This window comes from Chroicocephalus ridibundus, chromosome 3 (assembly GCF_963924245.1).
Source record: "Chroicocephalus ridibundus chromosome 3, bChrRid1.1, whole genome shotgun sequence".
In the NCBI taxonomy this organism is placed as follows: domain Eukaryota; kingdom Metazoa; phylum Chordata; class Aves; order Charadriiformes; family Laridae; genus Chroicocephalus; species Chroicocephalus ridibundus.
In genome coordinates, this window is record NC_086286.1 from 46,138,103 (window position 1) to 46,159,143 (window position 21,041).

The window sequence follows — 21,041 nt, forward strand, 5'->3', positions numbered from 1 at the left end:
TCTGCTCTCTGCAACCCTAAACTTCTATCAGCTTTTTGTATTTCTACCGTATGCTAAATGATTGCCAAATAAGGCAGCTTTACTATGTGATCAACTCTTATTTCTGCCATAGCTATACAGCTTCTCAACAATATATGGAAATAATTTTACAGATCTGGTGCTGAAATTGTTACATTTGGTATTATTTTGTCCCTCCACTGACATCAACGGAAACCAGTTTTATTTCTGCTTTTTCTTTTTTCAACCTTCTCCTGGTTTGTCACAAGCCATGTTCCCTTTCTGGCTTTGTGCCCTGACTTCCAGGTGCAGAACCCTGCAGCCTTAAATGCAAAGTGGTGGGAGACATCATGGTTTTTAATATTAGGAATTTCTTTTTAATCTGAGGGTAATCAAACCTTGGATGAGAAGTGTCTCAGTGAAGCTGTGGAATTTCCATCCTTACAGACAGTCCAAATGCAACTGGACAAAACTCTGAGCAACTTTCTCTAAGCTGGCCCTGCTCTGGGGCTAAATAAGGTGACTTTTATAGGACTCTTCCAACCTACGTAGTTCTGCGGTTCTGCAATTGGGGTCTAGCCCATACACACTATAGTAGCTTTCAAGACCTTTTGCTCATGGGAGTCCTGCACTTCTCCTAGCATCACTCATCCCAGATGTGGAAAAATCCTGAGGTGGAACAAGTCCAGTTCTGCTAAGACAGGTTGACCCCCTTTAGCCGATCCCCACGCACAGGCCGGGCTGTTGCCTTGCTGCGCTCAGCACAAAGCCAGCAGCACAGCGTGTCCCTCACGGACACCTCACTGACCCTTCTCCATGCATCCGCCGGCACCGCGGGCCTTCGCGCCTCGACTGTCCGCCCGGACCGGCTGCTTCGGTCGGCCGGCCGGCCCCCGCCCCACACCGGCAGGAAGCGTCCACAGGGCCGCTGAGTTCTGAGGCACCCGCCCGGGTGCGGGAAACCGCCCACAACAGCCACAACGGCCTCAACGGCCGCCTGCCCTCGCGGAGACCCGCCACGCGCCGGCACCGCCGCGCCCGCAGGTGGCGCGTGCTCAGTGGAGCTCCCGCCCTCCGCCGCTCTCAGGTCGGGGGGAGGAGGAGGCGGGAGCTTCTTTCCCCTTCCGCCGGAGCCGCCGCTTCCGGGTTAGCGGCGCGCGCAGCCCACGTGGGGCCCGGCGGGTGAGCGGCGGGGAGCGGAGCCAGGTCGGTGTCGGGGACCGGCACCGGGAGGTGTCGCCGTGGGAGGTGTCGCCGCCTGCCGCTGTCGCCGCCTGCCGCTGTCCGCCTTTTCGCGCGGCGTGGCTGGGCCCGGCCCATCCCCACGTGTGCGCACAGCCCTGAGGCGGGGGTTGGCAGCGGGGCCTGCGCCGGGGACGGCAACCGCTTCACCCGCGGCCCTGCTTTGGTTTTCCTTCCGTCAGGTTTCTCTCTGGGGGCTCCTGTCCTGGAAAGGCGGCGCGATGACGTCCCTGGCGGAGCAGCTGAAGCGGCTGGCGCTTCCCCAGAACGATCCCAGCCTCCTGAACCGCAGCGAAGTGGCATCGCTGCTCTTCAGCAGCAAGGAAGCGGCTGGCATTGACAGGGACACGTTTTTTGCCATCGGTGAGTTTGGCTCCTTTAGGTGCCAGTGATTTTAAAAGTCATCTAGCCAAAAAACTGCTGTAGAAATAAAGGGAAATCATAGAATCATAGAATGGGTTGGGTTGGAAGGGACCTTAAAGATCATCTAGTCCCAACACCTGCCATGGGCAGGGACACCTCCCACTGGACCAGGCTGCTCAAAGCCCCATCCAGCCTGGCCTTGAACACTTCCAGGGACGGGGCACCCACAGCTTCCCTGGGCAACCTGTTCCAGTGCCTCACCACCCTCGGAGTGAAAAATTTATTCCTAATGTCTAATCTAAATGGGAAAGGCAAACCTATGTTCAAATAATTCAAGAAGCTACAAGCTAGTCAGCATCACTCCAGTCCATTGGAAAATCACGAAGCAGGCCCTCTTGGAGCACGTGTCTGGGCACATGAAAGATAAGGTGACTGGGAAGAGTCAGGTGCCCCAAGGTGGTCAAGGGCTGGAGAATTTGCCCTGTAAGGGGAGGCTGGTGGGAGGAACGTTTCTGGCGTCATTCAGTCTGGAGAAGAGAAGGCTTTGAGGGGTCTCGTAGCAGCCTGTCAGTACCTGTGAGGAGGTTTCAAGATGGGTCAGGCTTTCCAGAGGAATGCATGGCTGGAGGACAGGAGGCTATGGGCATAAGTTGAAATAGTAGAGGTTGAAACTGGATATAAGGAAAAGCTTTTTCACTGTGAGGACCGTCAAAGCAGTTGAACAGGTTGTCCAGGGAGGTTATACTCTCCATCCTTTTGAAAACCCCAACTGGATAATGCCCTGAGCAACCTGGTCTTATTTCAAGGCTAACCTTGCTTTGGCCAGGGCCTTGGACTAGAGAATCTCCCAAGTTTCCTTCCAGCATGAATTCTGTGATTTCGTGAAAACATGCTGATGCCCTGGTTTTTGGTAACATTATGGCCACAAATAATATAAAGTGACAGAAGTCGTTGCTGTGTTTGCACACTTCAGACCCTTTGTGCGTATCTCTTAACATTTTGTATAGAACTTTACTCAGGAACGTGATACTTCTTGAATAAGAAAGCTGTTTTCTAAAAGCAGAAAGATTGATATATCTGTTTTAAGTAACAGGATTGTAGATATATGTTTTTGATGCAACACAGTATTTTTTAGTTTCTTTAAAAGTTACTATAGAACTGCTGCATAGAATCATTATTTCTTCCATATTTCAGCCAGCTGCCTGGTTTCTTTATTGCAGCTGAAGTTGTCTGCTTTGTGCTTAGCCATTAATATTTACAAGCTTATGTAAAATAAAGAAATAATTCCAATGGTTCTCCAGTGGTGTACACGGAATATTGTATTTTAATTTATTCAAAGAGGTACCTTTGCTTGCTTCATCCGTATAAAATCATAGAATAATTATAGCTGGAAGGGACCTCTGAAGGTCCTTTGGTACTAGCATAACTGAGGACAGGGCTATTTACCGCCGGTTGCTCAGGCCTGTATTCTGCTGAATTTGAGGATGGAGGTTTTATAGTCTCTGGTCCAGTACTGGGCCACTGATCCAGTGTTTGACCACCCCAGTGTTAAAAAAAAACAACAACAAAACAATCCGTACACAGACTGGGAATTTCCTGTGTTACATCTTGCATCTGTTGCCTTCCATCCTTCCATCGTGTATCTCCGAGAAGAGCCTGGCTCCATCTTTTCGGTAACCTACATACACTATATCCCATTAAGTAGGAAGACTTCCTTTTGTCTTTCTATCCTCCAGGCTGGGCAAACCCAGTTCGTCCTTTTCCTTGTATGTTATATTCCAGTCCCCTGACCATCTTGGCGTTCCTCTGCTGGACTCAACGCCCGTACGGCGATGTTTTTCTTCTACTGATGAGCTCAAAATTGTACGCAGTACTCCAGATGCAGTCTCACAAACGGAGGGGGCAGTTCACCTCCCTCAGCCTGCTGGCTACGCGCTCGCTAATACAGCCCAGGATGCTGCTGGCCTTCGTTGCTGCAAGAGCTCATACTTGTTAATGTTCTTTTTCTTCGTCAGTTAAGAAGTACTTGAAGTATAGCAAAAGTTTTTGGTCTTAGGCCTGTTTGCTGTTTGGTTTGCTTAGTGAGGATGATATATACCAGTATAGCAAAGAAGCTGCATATGCCAGTGAGGAGGTAGGTGGGTAGGACTGGTGGATAAAGCTGTTGCATTTAAAGCATTCTTCCATTTATTTTTCCACAGGATGCACTGGCTTAGAAGAGCTGATGGGGATTGATCCTTCATTTGAAGTGTTCCAGTCCAGTTTGTTTAGTTCCATGTCCAAAGGCCTGGAACGCAGTGTTCAGTCTAAAGCGGTAAATCAGGAGCTGAATAAGAATATTTCATTGTTCCTGATTCACCTGTCCCCTTACTTTATGCTCAAGCCAGCCCAGAAGTGCCTTGAATGGCTGATTCACAGGTAATCCATTGAATATCCTACATGTCAATAGATACTAGAAATGCCAGGTTTTTTTCCCCAATGAGAACAATTTTGAATACTTTAGTTGTCTGTAAATACAGGTTAAAATGTTAAAAATATCCATTTGGGCTTAGTCTTTATGAGGCCAGGTGTTCTTCTTTGCCAGTTAGATTTTTGTCTTTTGATAAATTTCTGTGAAAATTTTGATCTGTCATGATATTCTATACAAAAGCAGTTATTTCCTTGCCTGGCTTTCACCAAATTTGCCCAGCTGTAGCCATCTTACAGAGAGTCTAGAGAGGCATTTATGTAATATACTTTTAGAAACGGGCTGTGTAAAATAGCTAATTTTCAATATTAACTGTCAACTGCGAATAGCATGCCCTTGTATTATAACATAAGTGTTCTTATTTCAAGGTTATGTAGGAAGGTGTGAAGAAAAAACAAACCAAGTGTTTTGTGAAATGATGATGTATTTATTTATATAAATTAACCCACCCAGATGCACAAAGTATAATACTTCAGGTCATGAAAGAGTGGGTGATTTTGTTGATACATCCTTTGAATTACTAATTTTTTTAATGTATGTGTTATATTGAAATTCATACTAGATTATTGTAATGTCTGGTTTAATATTGAAATCTATGCAGAAGAAACTAAGGTAATCTTAATTTCTATAGGGACCGGAAATTATTGAGAGTGAGGAAAAAAATTTCTAGGACTGTTTCTTCCCTCTAACACATGCAGGGTAGTGGCCGCATTGGGATTCTGGACTGTAGATGGGCCGTGTGTCTGAGTCAGTATGACAATCATCTCTTGTCTTGCTTAAAAGCGTGTTAACCAAGTGTTCTGAGCAGAACGTGGCTGGCTCTTTTTTTTGGAATTCCAGCTAATTTTTAACTGTTTTTTCCTTAGATTTCACATCCATCTCTACAATCAAGATAGTTTGATTGGTTGTGTTCTGCCATATCATGAGACTAATCTGTTTGTGAGAGTTATTCAGCTTTTGGATATAAAAAGCCCAACTCATAAATGGCATTGGATGGATCCAATAAGGGTAAGGTATTTAACAGATGCAAGTTGGGAGAAACGTGAGGGATTTCGTTAATAATGTCTTGACTCTGTTACTAGGTTTATGAATATGGTCCACCTGTTCATGTGGTTAGTTGTAGAACTGTACTGAAAGATTTAATTGCAGGGATAGAGCCTGGATGCCCACCGGTTGTTTCTGCTATTTTTCTTTAAATGTGCAGTTAATTATAAGAAGCTTTGATTGTAAGTACTCTTTGTTTTGTCAAAGTGAAAGTATGCTTTTAAGGTGCAAGTATTTGCTACTGCTAAGAAGATATGTCAATTACTAAAATATATGCTTATTTGAATATAGTTTACATGCAGTGCTCTTCGTCATCTGTCTTAATGTGGACACAAAAAATTCCAGAGCGGTGTGTGGGTTTCCATTACTTGTTGCAATTTAAATGGTGTTAACTGATTGGTAGGATTAATTTAGAGATTATATTAATTTTTACTTTACCTTTGAGTGTTCTAATTTTACTTTTTTCACCATGTAAAGAAACCTGGAGTCCCGCTTGCAAGGGGTACAGTCATTACACACTGCTACAAAGACCTGGATTTCATGGATTTCATCTGCAGGCTGGTGGCAAAATCTGTGAAGGTTGTTCATTTATTCTAGAACATGATTTGTTTGTTGTCACTTGGTTTTACCCATCTTTGTATTTGTATAGCATTATGCTATTTACTCATATTTTGAATTACATATCAAATAGCAAAAGGAGTCATTTGTTAGTAAACAAGATGAAAATCATTTTCTTAGTATAGATGACAGTCTTATCAGAAATTCTTGTAAGGAAGTGGCTGAGAACCAATGAACCATGACAAAACAATTTGGCAATACTGTATTACTTAAAGATACTGTATTGCTTTGAAGTGCTTTATTGTCATAAATTCTTTTATAAAGTCATTCCTGCTATTAGTTTGTAACTGTGCTTTGAATTTGGGTATCTCTTTTGGAGGATGTCACAGATATTTTAAATGTACATCCTCAAATATTAATGAGAACTTAAAATTGAGAACGTTAGAAGGTGAGTGGATTTATTTGTTTTTTCAGTTAATGTCAAATAGAGAAATAGTTTTATAGTCTCAGAAGGGCAAGATGTACTACAGTTCCAGTTGTTTAGAGAACTAGAATGCATGTACTGTCAAAGTAAGTAAAGCACACGCAATAACAGGGTTTGTTCACAGATATAGTAGGGGGTGTTAAAGATATACCGGTCAGCTTCTTGGCTGTCCAGTCCTCAGTCTTGAGCGATACACCAAAATCACTACTGATTTAGGTTACCTTACTACGATTAACTACAGTAGCTGAGCAATAGCACCCTTTTCCTTCTACTTTGTGTGCAAGGGGGAGCAGTAACCTCTGTCGAGGGTTACTGCTAGGAGGAGGTGATGACTTAAGTTGTGCCAGCAGGAGCTAGTAGAACTTACATGCTGGAGTTCTGAGATTTTGCTGGTTTGGGGGTAAGCCGTATGTGCATTTCCACTTTTCCTGTCTGAACAAATGATTTTTCTGTGGTGTAGGTCTTTTCAGAGTGTTCTGGCAACTCCGCTCAATTGAGAGTTCTTCTTGTGTTTTATGCCTCCACCATTGTATCAGCTCTTGGAGCCGCAGAGAAGATAACAGACACTATAGTCTCTATGCTGCTCCCTTACATCCAAAAGGTACACAAAACTTTGTTTTCCTTCCAGTGTGATGAAGTGTACTGTGTTCTGCAGACATGTGACTGCAGATAACATTTAAGAGGGACGTTCTGTGTGAAATGTATCATGCCACTCTTAGCCTGCTTTGAAACATCAGGCAGGTGAAGGTCCATGAATAATAACGTTTTTTCTTGCCTCAGGTGAGCACTTTAAGAACTATTTCCTACTCTGCGTGAGGAGTGGAGCTGTGAGAAATGGATACACAGTTTGAATGAACATCTTTGCCTTACAGACTTATCGTGCTAAACAATGAGGAAATAGAGTCAGGGTGGACAGCCTGCTTTAATATCCTCTTGACCCTCCAGGATTGGCTCTCTGTTAATGAACAGAGCAGCAGTTAATGGATGGGTCTTCTGTATGTGTGCATCCTGTGTGACAGCTTTTCCTTCTTGGTCCCTTAGAAGTTAACACTTCTAAGGAGTGTCCTTCTTCTCTTAGTGGAGAAGAAGGTGATGTGATTCCATGGATGTCAGAATGAAAATTATTTTTATATTAATATACTCTCTTTTTTTAATTTGTGTGTGTTAAAAATCCACCTTTATCTCTTTTTCTAGGGATTGAAATCCTCTGTACAGGATTACAGGGCTGCAACATACATGATAATCTGCCAGATGACAGTAAAAGTGACAGTGGAGACTTCCTTGGTGCATTCCTTGATGTTACAGATAAGCAAGACATTATCTAAAGTGCCCTCATTAGCCAGGGATGGGATGGCGTGCTTGAACCTACTTCTACAAACTCAGAAAGGAGACAAACTTGGGAAAAAGTAAGTCTACGTGAATTCAGTTTTCCACTTTGAAAAAGTTTAGACTGCACCTTGCTAACGTGATATTTTTTTTTATCCTCCTCATTAAAGGATTACTTTAATATCAGAAATTTTGGTAGTTGACATTTCAAAGGGCTCAGAATTTTCTTTGCCTTACTTTGAAAATTTGTATGCTCACTACAGCTAAGGAGTCTGTTAACCTTTTGGTCCCTCTCCTGCCACTTCCCTCAGTAAAGAATTGCTGTAAATGTGCAAAACTGAATTCGGCCAGTAAGAGGTTTTCTTGAAAGTGGGAATCCTGGAAGAGAAGCCAGCGTAATAATAGTAGTTCAAATTTGAGGTTATTTGAATAGCTTGGAAAAAAAGAAGTTCTGTCCCTTCAATAGAAGGGCTTTGAGTTCATATAGTTTAACACCTGAAGTGTAAGTGCTGCTATACCACCAATTCTTTGGTCCCACAAGTTGTTCTGGAAGTACATGTAGTATTTCATTCCCATTGGTTTGTCTGCCCTGATACAGTTAGTTTGTGCTGTTAACGTGCGGTTAAACACGGTGATGGAAATCCCGCATGCTACAGGGAGTTTGCTTGCTGGCAGAGAGGTTAGTGTGGGTATTCCAACAGAATACATCTTTGCTGGGACAAGTACAGTGATTACCTTCCACATACTTGAACACAGTCGTAGAAGAGGAAAGTGGGTTAAAAGATAAGGTGTGAGGAACTAAGGAGAGGCGTGCTTGATGCATTATGCAGCATCCAGCCAGGTGGGTATAAAAGGAGACAAGATGAGAGAAACTTTTTATTAGCAGGAAGGGAAATTGCTTCTACTCTCTTTGAGGATCTCCTGTCATTGAGGTATTATTTCTCCTCCCTTCCTTTTACTGCCTTTGAGTAACAGATATGCTCCTTGCAATGTGAGGAAATCTCTTCATGCAACCCATAAAACTCTTTTTTTCTTGTACTACTTCACTGTGCCATTGTAGCAGCTGTGCTCAACATGACTGGCAGTACCTTGCTTTCTTGTTGGATATTAAATGCGCCAGCAAACCTCTGGCAACAAGTGGAACCCTTTGAATCTTTTCAGAATTTGTTTATAATGAAGCTGTTACCTGATGCTGAAAATTGAATCCTAGGAAGTCTGCATGGTTTGAAAGTGTTGGTAACCCAGACATGCATACATACTTTTTTTATTTTTTTATTTCCCTGTTCCATTGTGCAGGCCATTTAATTACCTGTGCAAAACCCCAGAACTGGTAACGCTTCTGCAGGGCCTTTCAGCAGGCTATGATATCTCTCCTCTTCTGCGTTACCTGTTGCCTCACCTAGTTTGCACTGTCATGAAAAGTGATACAGGTAAGTTAGCATACATTTCTACAATTTTGTTGAGTGTTAAGGACAGATGGCTGCGGTCAGTGACGTAGCTGTGTAATTTTAGTTGCTTCTGCCATTAAAACTGCACCAGTCTATGTGAAGACCTGATTGAGCTTGTGTGTGTGTGTGTGTGTGTGTGTGTGTGCGTGTGTGTGTGTGTGTTACTTTTTGTTTTTTCCTACAGAGGCCCTACAGAGGAGGCTGGTTTATGCATTGTTGTATCTATATTGCTTTGATTTAGATGTTGGTTTGCAGTATTTTAGCAGTAACTTAATTTTGATGTATGAAATTTCTGACTCTTAGAGATGTATTACGGTACTGCAAAATCATTTTTAGGTAGATTACATGTATTTCATACGCAGTTTAAGTAGTGGAGATCTATGTTTACCTCATGAATTTAATGTGCCTGGGAACAGTCTAGGACAGCAAGGCTGACTGCTGTGTAGCAGTGGCAGTGCACTAGTAAAACTGCACTGTGGACTTGTAACTGCTGAATCGTGTTTGGGAAAGCTCTTTTGTTGCAAAGGTCCGGATTCACACCAGGGAGTGCTTTAGGGAGTTGCACAGGTTGTAGTAGCAGATCTGGAACGTTCCAAAGCTTACTTGAATTTATTGGTAGTAATACAGCCTTTGGCATTTTAATGACATTCGTATAAAGCACTGCTAGCATTTCATGGAGAGTTACGGCTGATAATCAACTAACATAGTGGTCTTTAAGTTGTGTGTGTGGTTCACCAGATGATGATGCCTATATAAGCTCTTAGCTTTAATCAGTATGAGGGGGTTATTCTCAAACTATTGTTTATCTTTTATGATTACACGTTGTCCTTAGAGGAACAAGAAGAATCTGAGGAGACAGAGAATCAGATTTACATCAGACATCTTGAAGCTATTATTCAGAGTATACCACTGGAAAAGGATTTAGATCACCTGTTGGCTTCGTGAGTTAACTTTGATTATTTTTCTTCTGCAGTACTGTAGTAATTTCTGGTTTAATAACAACTAATTCCTGACAATGGCATTAGCGTCATATGAGGATGTTTTTCTGAGTTCATAAGTTAACTCCAAACCTGGATTTTGAAGGTGAAACATTCAGTAATCCAGAAGAGCCATGCTTTTAGCACTCAGGGAGGGTACTTGTAGGACAGAGTGAAACTCCAGGCCAGGAGCAAATGTGTGCTTTATAATGTTGATGAAAACTGTACTATCCAAAAAATGGTGGCTTTTTCTTTTGTTTGTAATTTTAGCAAGTTTCTTGAAGAGTTTATCTCCTGTGGTACAGAGATTGAATCTGATCCCGCCAAAATGGCTGCACTCAATCAAAAGATGCTTCCTCTTATCAGACTTCTTGAGACAAAGTAAGTTCCATTTTCCTATGACAGACCCACAGTCTGTAGAGGGGTGATGTCATCTGTGCTCTTGTCTTGTTGGGTGTAGTAAGCGCTATATTATTGCCCAATTAAATACAGTAAAAATAACTGACTCCTAATCTTCGTTCAAATTTTATTTTACTGATCTGTCCTTTTGTTATAACTGTAATACGTGAATGCAGACCTACTGGCTTTGTGAAATTGTTTGTTGTGTAGCATGACCTTTTCTACTCATTATTTATTTACCCTGGTTGTCTGCATATCGTTCATCTGTGTTAAGACTTAATGGTTGATTGCCTTTGCAAAGCTACTTAAAATAGCTGGTTCAGATGAGTGCGTGTGCATTCGGCTTCCTCTGTTTCCCTAGTAAATATGTGTTCTTCTGTACTGCTCTGTGGAAAACTTTGGGGGTTTTGTCTGTTGGCAGGTATCCTAAAGCCTTAGACTCTGTGTTGGAGAAGCATCTGGAAGATTGCACAGATGAGGCTGAGCAAAATCTTTTTCACCAATTTATTTCTCTTTCATTAAGCTGTGGCAAATACAAGGTAGGTAGAAGCTCAGTTCATGGTCCTAGCCTTTACCTGCTTGTACTGTCAAAATGCTGATATTTTGGCAAAGTTCTGCTCTCTCTTCCTCTTTCTAAACAAAATCTCTACCATTCTCACCGAAACAAAAAACCCCAACTTATTTAAATGTGATCTGGGGGTGAGCCTTGATCAAAACTATGGGGAAATCAAAAGCTATCAGATCCTTTAAGTTCGTGTTTACCATGAACAGTGTGAGCTTTTTTTTCACGGTTAAAATTTATACATTTCCACCTGCCTCGATTGCTGTCAGTGTTTTTTTCCCTTAGGAACATGTCCACTACATATACTGTAGTGGTCGATAGTGACGACATGGTGGTGCCCAGCAAGACCTCATCTTACAGATTTTGTCAGTGTCAGAGTTGTCTGTTTTGGCAAAGTTGACAAACCACTTTATTGCTGTTGAGAGAAGGTGGCTCCGTCCTTTTTGTTGCATTGATTTTATGAATGTTTGCAGTCAGGAATATGGAAGAATAGAGTGGTTACAGAGTTCTTCCTGTGCCATTTCTGAAGAGCAATTGAAACTCAGCCTAACGCAGAATAACCATGAATGCAACAGATCTGTCCAAGGAATTTATTATTAAGAGATGGTTAGTATTATGGTGGCTGTTTGCAATGATTCAAAAACTGAGAGCTCTTAGGAAAAGGTGATAAACTACATAAAGTGTTTAATGTGTTTTTGTGCTGATTTAACGAAGGCACAGATTCTGCAACTGAATAACAAGTGGATTAACAGTAAAACAAGGCATGCAGAACAAAGGCATGTGACTCTTCTAGCCTTTAAGGTTCCTGAGATAAGTGCACACAATTGGACTGGCAGGGATGCCTTTTTAACAGTTTCTATCTGTGCTCTGTCACACTGACATTGTCACTAGAGCTTTCTCAGAATCCTTAGATAAGCGTAGTGCCTTTCGAGGCCAAAAAGGTGTCTGTGGCTTACTGTACTTTTCAAATATATTCCAAAAACTGTCTGCCAAAGTGAAGAAGACCAGATTTGAAATAGTTATACAACATCATTGTTCTGTAATTGAAGCTTTTTGAGTCTGAATTATACAGGTTTTCTTCTGGTACAAAATATCGCTGAAAGAATTTCTCCTGTTATCCTTATATATACTTAAATATTTTTAACATGCAGTGAATGACTCTGAAATCTGTATTTCAGTTTCTGGAAGACTCTGATACCTCCCTTCTGCTCAGTTTGAATCATCCTCAGCCAGCTGTGCGGGTCCTGGCTCTTCAGCATTTGAAAGATGTTATTGAAACATCAAAGGTTTGTGTCCTGAATCTCTCAGCTACAGAACTGACTTAATATATAATGTCTTCAAAAAGCTGTTTGCCAGACATTTCAGTTGAAGATGGTATGTTATGAAACTATTCATATGTCATCCTCACTGTTTTTCATTGTGTTTTCAGTACGCTTCTGTCACCATTTTCCTGTATTCTGGAGTCTGGGTGTAGTTCTTGTTTATTAAGCGGCTTGCAGTCTAAGATAAAAATCTAAGTTAATAGACACTTCCGTTTTTCTTTCTTTTGTTGTTGAAAGTTAGTCTGCCTGTTACTTGAGTTTTAATTTAGATGATGCTACCACTTTTCTTGTACTAGGATTTAGATATTTCATTAAAAGCCTGTAAATTGTGCTGCCAACAAATCATTATTTTTTCTTCAGGCTCTTTTTTTTCCCTTATTTTTTCAGGAAGGCTTTGATCAGTCTTTCATAGAAGAAGCAATTTTTGGTCGGCTCAAGGATGACAACAGAGACGTTGTAATGTCTGCTCTCAGTTCTTTGGAGGTAAGTGTGTATGTTTTGATACATCAGGTGAGATTTTAGCTGGTCTTGAATATGCGTGCCTGGAATGTATTCTTTGTAATTGCCCTTCTTCTGCTCATGTCCTTAGGGTATCGCTTTTGTCCTTTAACAGGATGAAGCAGCAGAAATTTAGGAGGCTTGCGTTGTTTACCTCCTCAAATTCCCCCCGAAATCTCTGCTTTCTGATCTTTCCCAAAGTGTTTGCAGTTAACCTGAGTTTATTGGTGGGTTTTTATGTAGCTACTAAAGCAGATTTTAATCTTTGATTATTTGAAGTGTGCTTCCTGCTCATCCTGTACATTTTTCTAGAAAAACATAAGCCATGTCATCTGCCTTTTGGATGGAAAATGGTGCAGTGACAAGTCATTACACCAGTGAGAAGTGCTTAGTTGAGTTTTTCCATATGAGAGTCATTTGGTCAGTTGATAGTGGCAAAGTCCTGAACGGCAGCTTAGGTTTACTGGATAGGACTCTGGTATGCATTGTACTGATTGTTTCCAGCTAGAGTAACGGTCTCTCTTTATTGCTTCTGCTAGTAGTAGCGGAGAATATTATTAGCAGTAGTATAATTGGTCTTGTGTGTTCATTCATTCTCAATCACTAAAAAATAGGAATAAAAGCATGTGAGTGCTTCTTTAAGCATTAGTATCTTTTCTTAACGTGCCTTTTATTTTTATCATACAGATGCTACGTAAAGTAAAAGCAATTCTTGTTTAATTGTAAAGTGTTTTGCTTATTGTTTATCAATTTTACCAAACATGCCTGTATTTGATAAATTCTCTGTGCTTTAACATACCAAGAGGTCATACTGGGCAGCCTTCTAACTTCTGTTTACTCTGATAATATTTTTACTACATGATCATCAATAGGAGTGCGATTAGTGATGTGTGATCCATTTTTCCACTTGGTATAACACATGCATTTTCCACTATGATATGGTAAATTATTTTGTATTTTATTATCCCTTTATTTCTTTTTCTTGATTACTTTTCAGATTTTCAGGAAACAAGTCAATCCAGAAGTAGTAGTATCAAGTCTTTTGAACATCTTCCAGAGAGCTGATCTTTCAAAGGATGGAAAATGGTATGGTTGTGCCTTTTTCCAGTCTATGTTCCTTCTCTTTAAGTTAAATTTTAAAAATGTAACTCTAAACAAATACTTCCACTTCAGACACTTTTTGTTACACTGTATCTATGCTGAGTTACAAGAGAAATGTTTAATTATTTGCATACTATTTCCCATGAGTTCCTTATTTGTTCTCACTGATATTTGGATGCAGAAAATTGACATGTAAAATGGAGAACAAATCAAAGAAATATTACCGGTATGATTGAGCAATGGGTTTTCAGCATCACTTGTTCTCTTTTAGGTACAAGGTTCTGGAGCGAGCAATAAAAATTTTAGTCAAAGACGAGATTTTGAAAGAGAAAAAAGAACTGCTAGATGAAGCAGTAATGCAATTGTTACCTTTTATGGTAATCACTAACGCAAATTCAAAATCTTCAGATTGGAAAATGGCCATTTGTCTGTCGGAATCTGATCTCTGCTCCTTACACCCTTTATTGAAAGGTTGGCCAGAAGGTAAAGCATTAATTGTAACTAATTCAGTAAAAGAAAAATTGCAACAGTTGAACCTAAACACTTATTGAAGGAGACTGGCTGTCATTAACAAGCTGTCATGGTATGAGTGTCAATAGAGTTCTTTAAAAACCTCTTGATCAAGAAATTGTCTAGTATGTTTCTGACTGTTTCTAAATATTATTGAGCCACCAGGTTTTTAATATGTGATTTGTATTCTGGTTATTTGTGTGATTGTATCTGATTTGTATCTGTGATTAGTATCTGATTATTATTTTTTACCTTGGAACAGATCTTGAAGAGGCAATTAAATCTAGCGAGTCTGCAGAGTTGATTGGAGTGGCCAACAGAAAAATGATTCTACTGTTTTCTAAAAACATGACTTCAGGGGACTCTTCCTTACTACTGCAAATGGTATGAGTACTGTGTTACCCTTACCTTAAGAGATCTTACTTTCCACGTGATCACTGTAGTAGAACAAACATGATCTAGAAGTACTTCCTTGACGATTCCATGATTCTACTTTGTATGTGCTCTTCTTGGCATTAGTACGCCATCATCAAGCTACAAGGCAAATGTGTGTGTGTGTGTATATATATATATATACATATTTTGGAGTTTTATCTAGATTGTATTGGTGTTTGTTATTATATATAAATAATACAAATAATTATATTAAATTATATGTTAAATGATATAAATAAAATATATTAATATATTTTATGTGTATAACGTATTATATAATATATATATAATATATGTTTATCTAGATTGTATTGGGGTTTGTTATTATATATAAACACAAACCCCAGTACAATCTAGATAAAACTCCAATAAAATCGAGTAAAAAAGCATAAGGAAAAGAAGAAACGAAGCTATTACCTATTTGGACAAATAATTAGTGTAACTAAATTCCAGGAATTTTTAATTTCCTGAAAAAAAATATGTAGAGAATAAACAAGTATACCTGTGGGTAGTTCATGAAACAGATGTTTGTGTATTCTTAGGGTTTGAAGAGTACCATTACAGCAGACAGTAATTTGTTAAAGATGATAAAGGTAACAAGGATTTAATTGGACATGCAAATGAAACACAGTGTAAAGTCATAGTGAAGTCCCAGTGTCTTACAGACTTTTTATTGTTGTTTTTCCTCCACTCCCTTTTTTAAGGTTGATGATCTGATACTCGTTGCTGAAACAGAATCTGACAGCGTGAGACAGAAAGTAACTACTCATATAATTGGTTCAGTGCTTGTTCAGTGCTGCTGCAATACACAGATGAAGGAAAGTTATTTTTCAGTGGCTCTCAGAGTGTTCCGTTTCTTGGATAAAAAAATAAAAAATCTGAGAGGTTGTGATTCTGCAGAGGTAAGACGTAAAAAGTTTGGAGAGGTCATTGTCTTTGTAATGGAGAAATCTTTTTTTTTTAACCAGAGAGCAAGAAGTTCAGAAACCTTGAGAAGGACTGAAAATCTCGCCTTCGTATCTTTTCAAAGCAAAACTACACATTTGTCAGCAGTACTAGAAGCTGCCATTAAGAATTGCTTTTATGTTTTAACCACTCTATTGGGTTTGCATTAAAAAATTAAAAACTGCAGAGATTTTGGCTGACATCCCACCTGATTGAGTGTTTTAGTGCTGTAGGCTTGGCACAAAGTTTGGGGCATTTCTGCCAACTACCTTGTGGCATCTTGCGGTGTTGCCGTTTGATTTACGAATATCAGGGGGTTTAGTCCTTGAGTAAAGGTTTTGCTGGCTTGTTCAATAGGGGAAAGAAGGAAATGCATCTGAGTATGAAAAAGGGCTTATGCTAAGAGCGGTCCCGGAGTAGGGCCAGAGGGCTGGAACACCTCTCCTATGAAGAAAGGATGAGTTGGGGTTGTTCAGCTGGAGAAGAGAAGGCTCCAGGGAAACCTTATTGCAGCCTTCCAATATTTACAGGGGGCGTATAAGAAAGTTGGAGAGAGGCTTTTTATGAGGGCCTGTAGTGACAGGACAAGGACCAATGGTTTTAAGCTGAAAGAGGGGAGATTTAGCTTGAATATAAGGAAGATTTAAGGAATTCTTTACTATGATAGTGGCGAGGCACGGGAACAGGTTGCCTAGAGAAGTTGTGGAAGTGCTCACGGTCAGATTGAGTGAGGCTTTGAGCAGCCTGATCTAGTGGGAGGTGTCCCTGCCAATGGCAGGGGGCCTGGATCTAGATGATCTTTGAAGATCCCTTACAACCCAAACCATTCAGTCATTCTATTAATTGCAGGCTCAAGCAAATCCTTGCAACAGTATTGAAAGTATTGTTCCTGAATTTGTTGGGTTATGGTTTATTGCGCTGCTCCATAAGCAGTTGTATTGGCACTTGCTACGAGGTAACATGGAGGCAGAGGGAGGAGCCATCAGAGAGGCAGGAACAACGTTCAGAATGGGTATTTTCTGCATCTCTCTGCTACCTTTTTTTGCTTTGTTTTTATCCATATTTCCGCTGGGGTTTTCTTGATTTATTTTGTTGTTGAAACAGTTTGGGGCTTTTTCGTGTATAAGAACCCTGTGTGAGCAGGGCATGTGTGTGCACCCCCTCACACACACATAGCCATACATGGTAATTAGTTATTCTGACCTCAGATTATTCCATTAAAGAGTTTTTATATATACAAATATCTGAAAGATATGGGTTATGTTGCTGGAAGAGAGAAAAATAAAAGGTTTAAACTGAATGTGCACAAAATGCCATAACTCCTAATCCATTTGAAGACATATTTTAGGGAGATTGGTCGTCATTCTTCTGTTACATCACTTACGTACACTGTTAATTATGGTAGTAAGAGCTGGCATAGTTTTTAAAATACAAGCTTAAATGTAAAATCAGAAATGTAATTCACTTCATAAGGATACCGCTTTTGAGGCTGGAATTTAGGTACTGCTGATTTTAGTGCTAAATTTCTGTCTTCTGTTGGCTGAATTATGACAGTATACATTAAAATGAATTTTCCTTTGCAGGAAACTCCCCTAAATTGGTCTGTTGAAACAACAGAGGAAACTTTGGTGCCTAATGACTTGTTGACTGCATACATAGAAAAGCTGAATAGCGATCAGACTGCATATGCAGAGGAGTCAGCTATGTTTCTGTTCTTATTGAAAAACTTCATTAATGGCCTAAAACCTCCTCTGTCCTTTTCTAAAGGTAGGTGTTAAGGTTTTGACTGTCTTTTATATGAATGAAGTGAAGAAGGAAGGTTAATTTTTTTTGTCTTCAGAAGTTGTTGGAAACAAGCCAGCCTTGCTTCCCCTAACCTTCCTTTGTTGTTACTGAGATCTGTAAAGATTGCTAACTTGTGAACAAGAAATCAGCTAAATGTATTGTCTTCTTTTAATTAGAAATGTCTGTTTTCTCTTCGTTTCTGAAGTTCTTCATGTGCATCCACTCTGTCTCATTTATAACCTGTATTTTTTAGAGGAAACTTGGTGGAATCCCGAATCTCTGAATCAAGATAGCCAAGATTACCTGCACATCCTTTTGGGGCTGTTTGACCTACTTGTCTGTGGAGCCAGTGAGGGAAGTAATGCTATTCAGTACAGAGCATTGATGAATCTCTTACTCAAGGTATTATTTTTGCATTTGTTGCCCTGAATTACTAGTCATCAATTATTACGCAGTTACATAATTTTTAGGAAAACAGAGAAAAACGGAGAACTGATCACGCAACACTGCTTGTGGCATGCTAGTACTGTGGGCAGAAGAAAGTTTAAGCTTCAGCTTATTAGTTAACCCTAATTAAATGTAGTAATAGGAAACTAAAGTGAAAAACCAATAAATGGACCAGTTGAGGCAAAGGTGAAAAGATAACACTGATTTGCAGGACAAGGTAAAGAGCTTCAAGTTTGAGCTAAAAGTTTTGGTCCTATCTGGGAGCAAATTTGCTCTGTAAAATTTGTTAGTTTTTAAATACAAAAATTGAAAGGAAAACTTTTAGAACACATTGCTTATTTCCGTGTAATATCATCTCATGTTTTCTCACCCACATCAAGTGATACATTTTTGTGAAGAGCATAAGGGATTTTGGCAGTCTGGATTTTAGATGACAGGGAGTAATATCTGTACATTCTGAGGCAAAGAGAAGCAAGTAATTGACACAAAGCTGCTGTTACTGGAATTTGATGCTGTTTCATCAAGAACAGCGCGTAACAAACACAAACAGAGGAAGCAAAGAAGAGCAATGATTTAATAACAAAACTTGTTTCTGGCGTTAATTCTTGTATATAACTTTGTCTAATTATCAGTCACTCCCAGATCTATCGAAATTGTACTGACACTGAACTGTTAAAGAGATTGATTCAGTGCCTGGCTAGTTAAAGGCTGTCAGCAGGCAAGGAAGGATGTTATTTTGGTGGGATTTTTGACTGAGCAAGCTGGGTAATATTGCACAGAAGAGAAGGTGGGAGGAGGAACTACAGAAAATATGCGAAATGGGATTAGTGATGTCCTAGGACCTAGTGAAGGCAACAGCTGCAGTAATCATTTACTTCTTTCACTTGTGGAGTACTGCTGATTTTGAGGGTGTTTAATTTGAAAGAGACAAGGACGTTATTTTTGCCCACTCTAGCAGTTAAAATAACTAGAACCTAGATCTTGGTGGACTTGCGGAAAAGAGAATGGGCAAGAGTATGTCAGAAGCTGTATCAGTTGTTCTGGCAAGCTGTGTTCGGTCCATAGGATGTTGAAAGCGCGCTCCTGTTTTCGTGAAGAGCTCTTAGGATTCCAGAGAGCATCTTGCGGACAGAAAGCACGCCAGCTATTGCCAGATCATGTAGTGAGCAAGAACTTTAAATTGACTTGGGATACTATTAGCAGACAATGTAACTTATTCAGAATCAGAAGCTGTCCTCATTAAATTTTGACAGAAAGGTCCTAAAGCAAAGTTGAGGCAATTGGATGTAGATGTGCGAAAAACTGAATTGAATCTTCTTGGAGCAGCTATTGCTATTGGGGGGGAGATGGGGGAGAAGGCACCCTGACCTGTGTCTGCAGTTGTCAGTGATACACGTATGATTCAGAGTTTGTTAACTTTTTGGTCCATGCTCTATTATTATAAAGCCTTTATGGCCAATCCAGGACAAATGCTAAGAATAAAGCTTAGTGTGAATATTCAGCACAGAAAGCTGTGCTGTACAAGGAAATTGGTTGCCCAGCTCTTCTGAGATGCTGTTTTATAGACTTCTGAAAATCACTTTGTATGACTGATGAAAAAATCAGGGCTTATATAGAGCGCTTTTAATATTAAGATTAGTGCTGCACGAAACAGGATATAGAAGTTCTTTATTTTGCATATAACAGTTTTCTTCTGCAGTTGACATACTATACAAATGTGTATATGGATGTGTTTTCAGTATGTTATAGTTAAAAAAAAAGTCCTTGTATTTACATACCTATTGACTACAAATTATCTGTTAAACTAAGCCAGCTGTTAAGCAACATGTGGACTTTTATATACATGCAAGTACTGTTTACCCAAAAGCATCTACTCGATAACTTTTTCTTCCTAAAAGACAGTGTTTCTGACTCTGTAGTTCTCTTTCTGTGTACGCCTTTGATTTGGGTAGTTTATCAAATGTTGTGAGTAGTAGTTTGTAAAGTAAATTAAAGTTATTAACCAAGTGCTTTTCTCTTTTTTCTCTTTTCTTTTTTTTTCTTGATAAATTTAAGGTACATCTAAAAGATTCAGAGATTCTCTTCAAATTCCTTTCAATTTTGTGGACTCACAGTTACAACCTTTCAAATCATCTGAACTATGAAGTCAGTGCAATGCTACAGACTCAGTCGTTATATATTGGCTATGCACTGCTTGAATCACTGACATACCAAAAAAAGAAACAGCTGCTATCACCATCATCTCCAGGTAAAGTAAAACAGTATCTATCTCTCATCTTAAGACGTAATCACAGTATTTTTTTATTTTGTGCTATTTTGCTATATTTTATACCATGAAGGATATAAATATATGGTCATTTATGTTCTACTGCACTAGGTTGAGACAACTCTTTCTTGCTGATGCGCTGCTGCAGTTACTAGCCCAAGCTTGGAAGTAGCTGAAACCACTTTTTTTTTTTTTTTAATCTTAGAAGTGTTAGAAACTTAAAAATTCTGCTATGTTGAAGAAGTCAGTTACAGCACCTTACTTTCTGTGCAGTATAAGGATGTGGCAGTCAGTAGCAATTTATGAACTCTCTGAGCTTAAGCACAAATATAAGGACTGTGATGAAGAAGTTCAGCGCCATGGATCTATGAGATTCACATTGGTTTTGCGTAGTCTAGAGATTTATAGTAAAAAAGATGACGTTTTCACTTTTTAGTGAAAAGAGATGACAAATTAAATTGCAAATGTAAAAATGTAAATTAAAGTAATGTAAAGTAATTCCAAAGACACATGCGGAAAAATTCTGGCTGCTCAGTGTATTCTGTTGTCTTTTCCTCCTCCTTCCCTCACTGTTTTTGCAGTGGTGATATCTTTGCTCATTAACTTGGGCAGTCCTGTGAGTGAAGTTCGAAGGGCGGCTCTCAACTGCCTCCATTCCTTGAGAGCAATAAAGGAGTCTCTCTTTCATCCTGTTCTTCAGCATTTGGAGCAAAAGACAGAAGAGATCATATCTGACGCTACATACATAACACAGGTATTTTTGTTATTAAGGTGTACATTAATACAAGTTTTGTCTGATGGTGTGAGCTCCCTTATTTTCCAGAAAAAAAATCAAGTTAACTGGGAAAGTTCATTGTCTTTCTAT

The 21,041-nt window shown here is 39.7% G+C and overlaps 1 protein-coding gene across 1 annotated transcript in view; it reads left to right on the plus strand.

The window, feature by feature from the left end:
* The first annotated feature begins 1,137 nt into the window (after positions 1-1,137).
* Positions 1,138-21,041, plus strand: part of HEATR1 (HEAT repeat containing 1) — a 40,210-nt gene continuing 20,306 nt past the window's right edge. Inside the window, exons 1-21 of the mRNA XM_063328964.1 lie at positions 1,138-1,203; positions 1,422-1,602; positions 3,804-4,020; positions 4,936-5,077; positions 5,591-5,692; positions 6,616-6,756; positions 7,350-7,561; positions 8,778-8,911; positions 9,762-9,870; positions 10,177-10,287; positions 10,727-10,844; positions 12,046-12,153; positions 12,577-12,672; positions 13,685-13,773; positions 14,060-14,271; positions 14,561-14,682; positions 15,438-15,635; positions 17,262-17,445; positions 17,717-17,865; positions 19,966-20,158; positions 20,758-20,930. Coding sequence (XP_063185034.1) covers positions 1,461-1,602; positions 3,804-4,020; positions 4,936-5,077; positions 5,591-5,692; positions 6,616-6,756; positions 7,350-7,561; positions 8,778-8,911; positions 9,762-9,870; positions 10,177-10,287; positions 10,727-10,844; positions 12,046-12,153; positions 12,577-12,672; positions 13,685-13,773; positions 14,060-14,271; positions 14,561-14,682; positions 15,438-15,635; positions 17,262-17,445; positions 17,717-17,865; positions 19,966-20,158; positions 20,758-20,930 — 2,952 coding nt within the window. The 5' untranslated portion in view covers positions 1,138-1,203; positions 1,422-1,460. The remainder of the gene's footprint in view (positions 1,204-1,421; positions 1,603-3,803; positions 4,021-4,935; positions 5,078-5,590; positions 5,693-6,615; positions 6,757-7,349; positions 7,562-8,777; positions 8,912-9,761; positions 9,871-10,176; positions 10,288-10,726; positions 10,845-12,045; positions 12,154-12,576; positions 12,673-13,684; positions 13,774-14,059; positions 14,272-14,560; positions 14,683-15,437; positions 15,636-17,261; positions 17,446-17,716; positions 17,866-19,965; positions 20,159-20,757; positions 20,931-21,041) is intronic.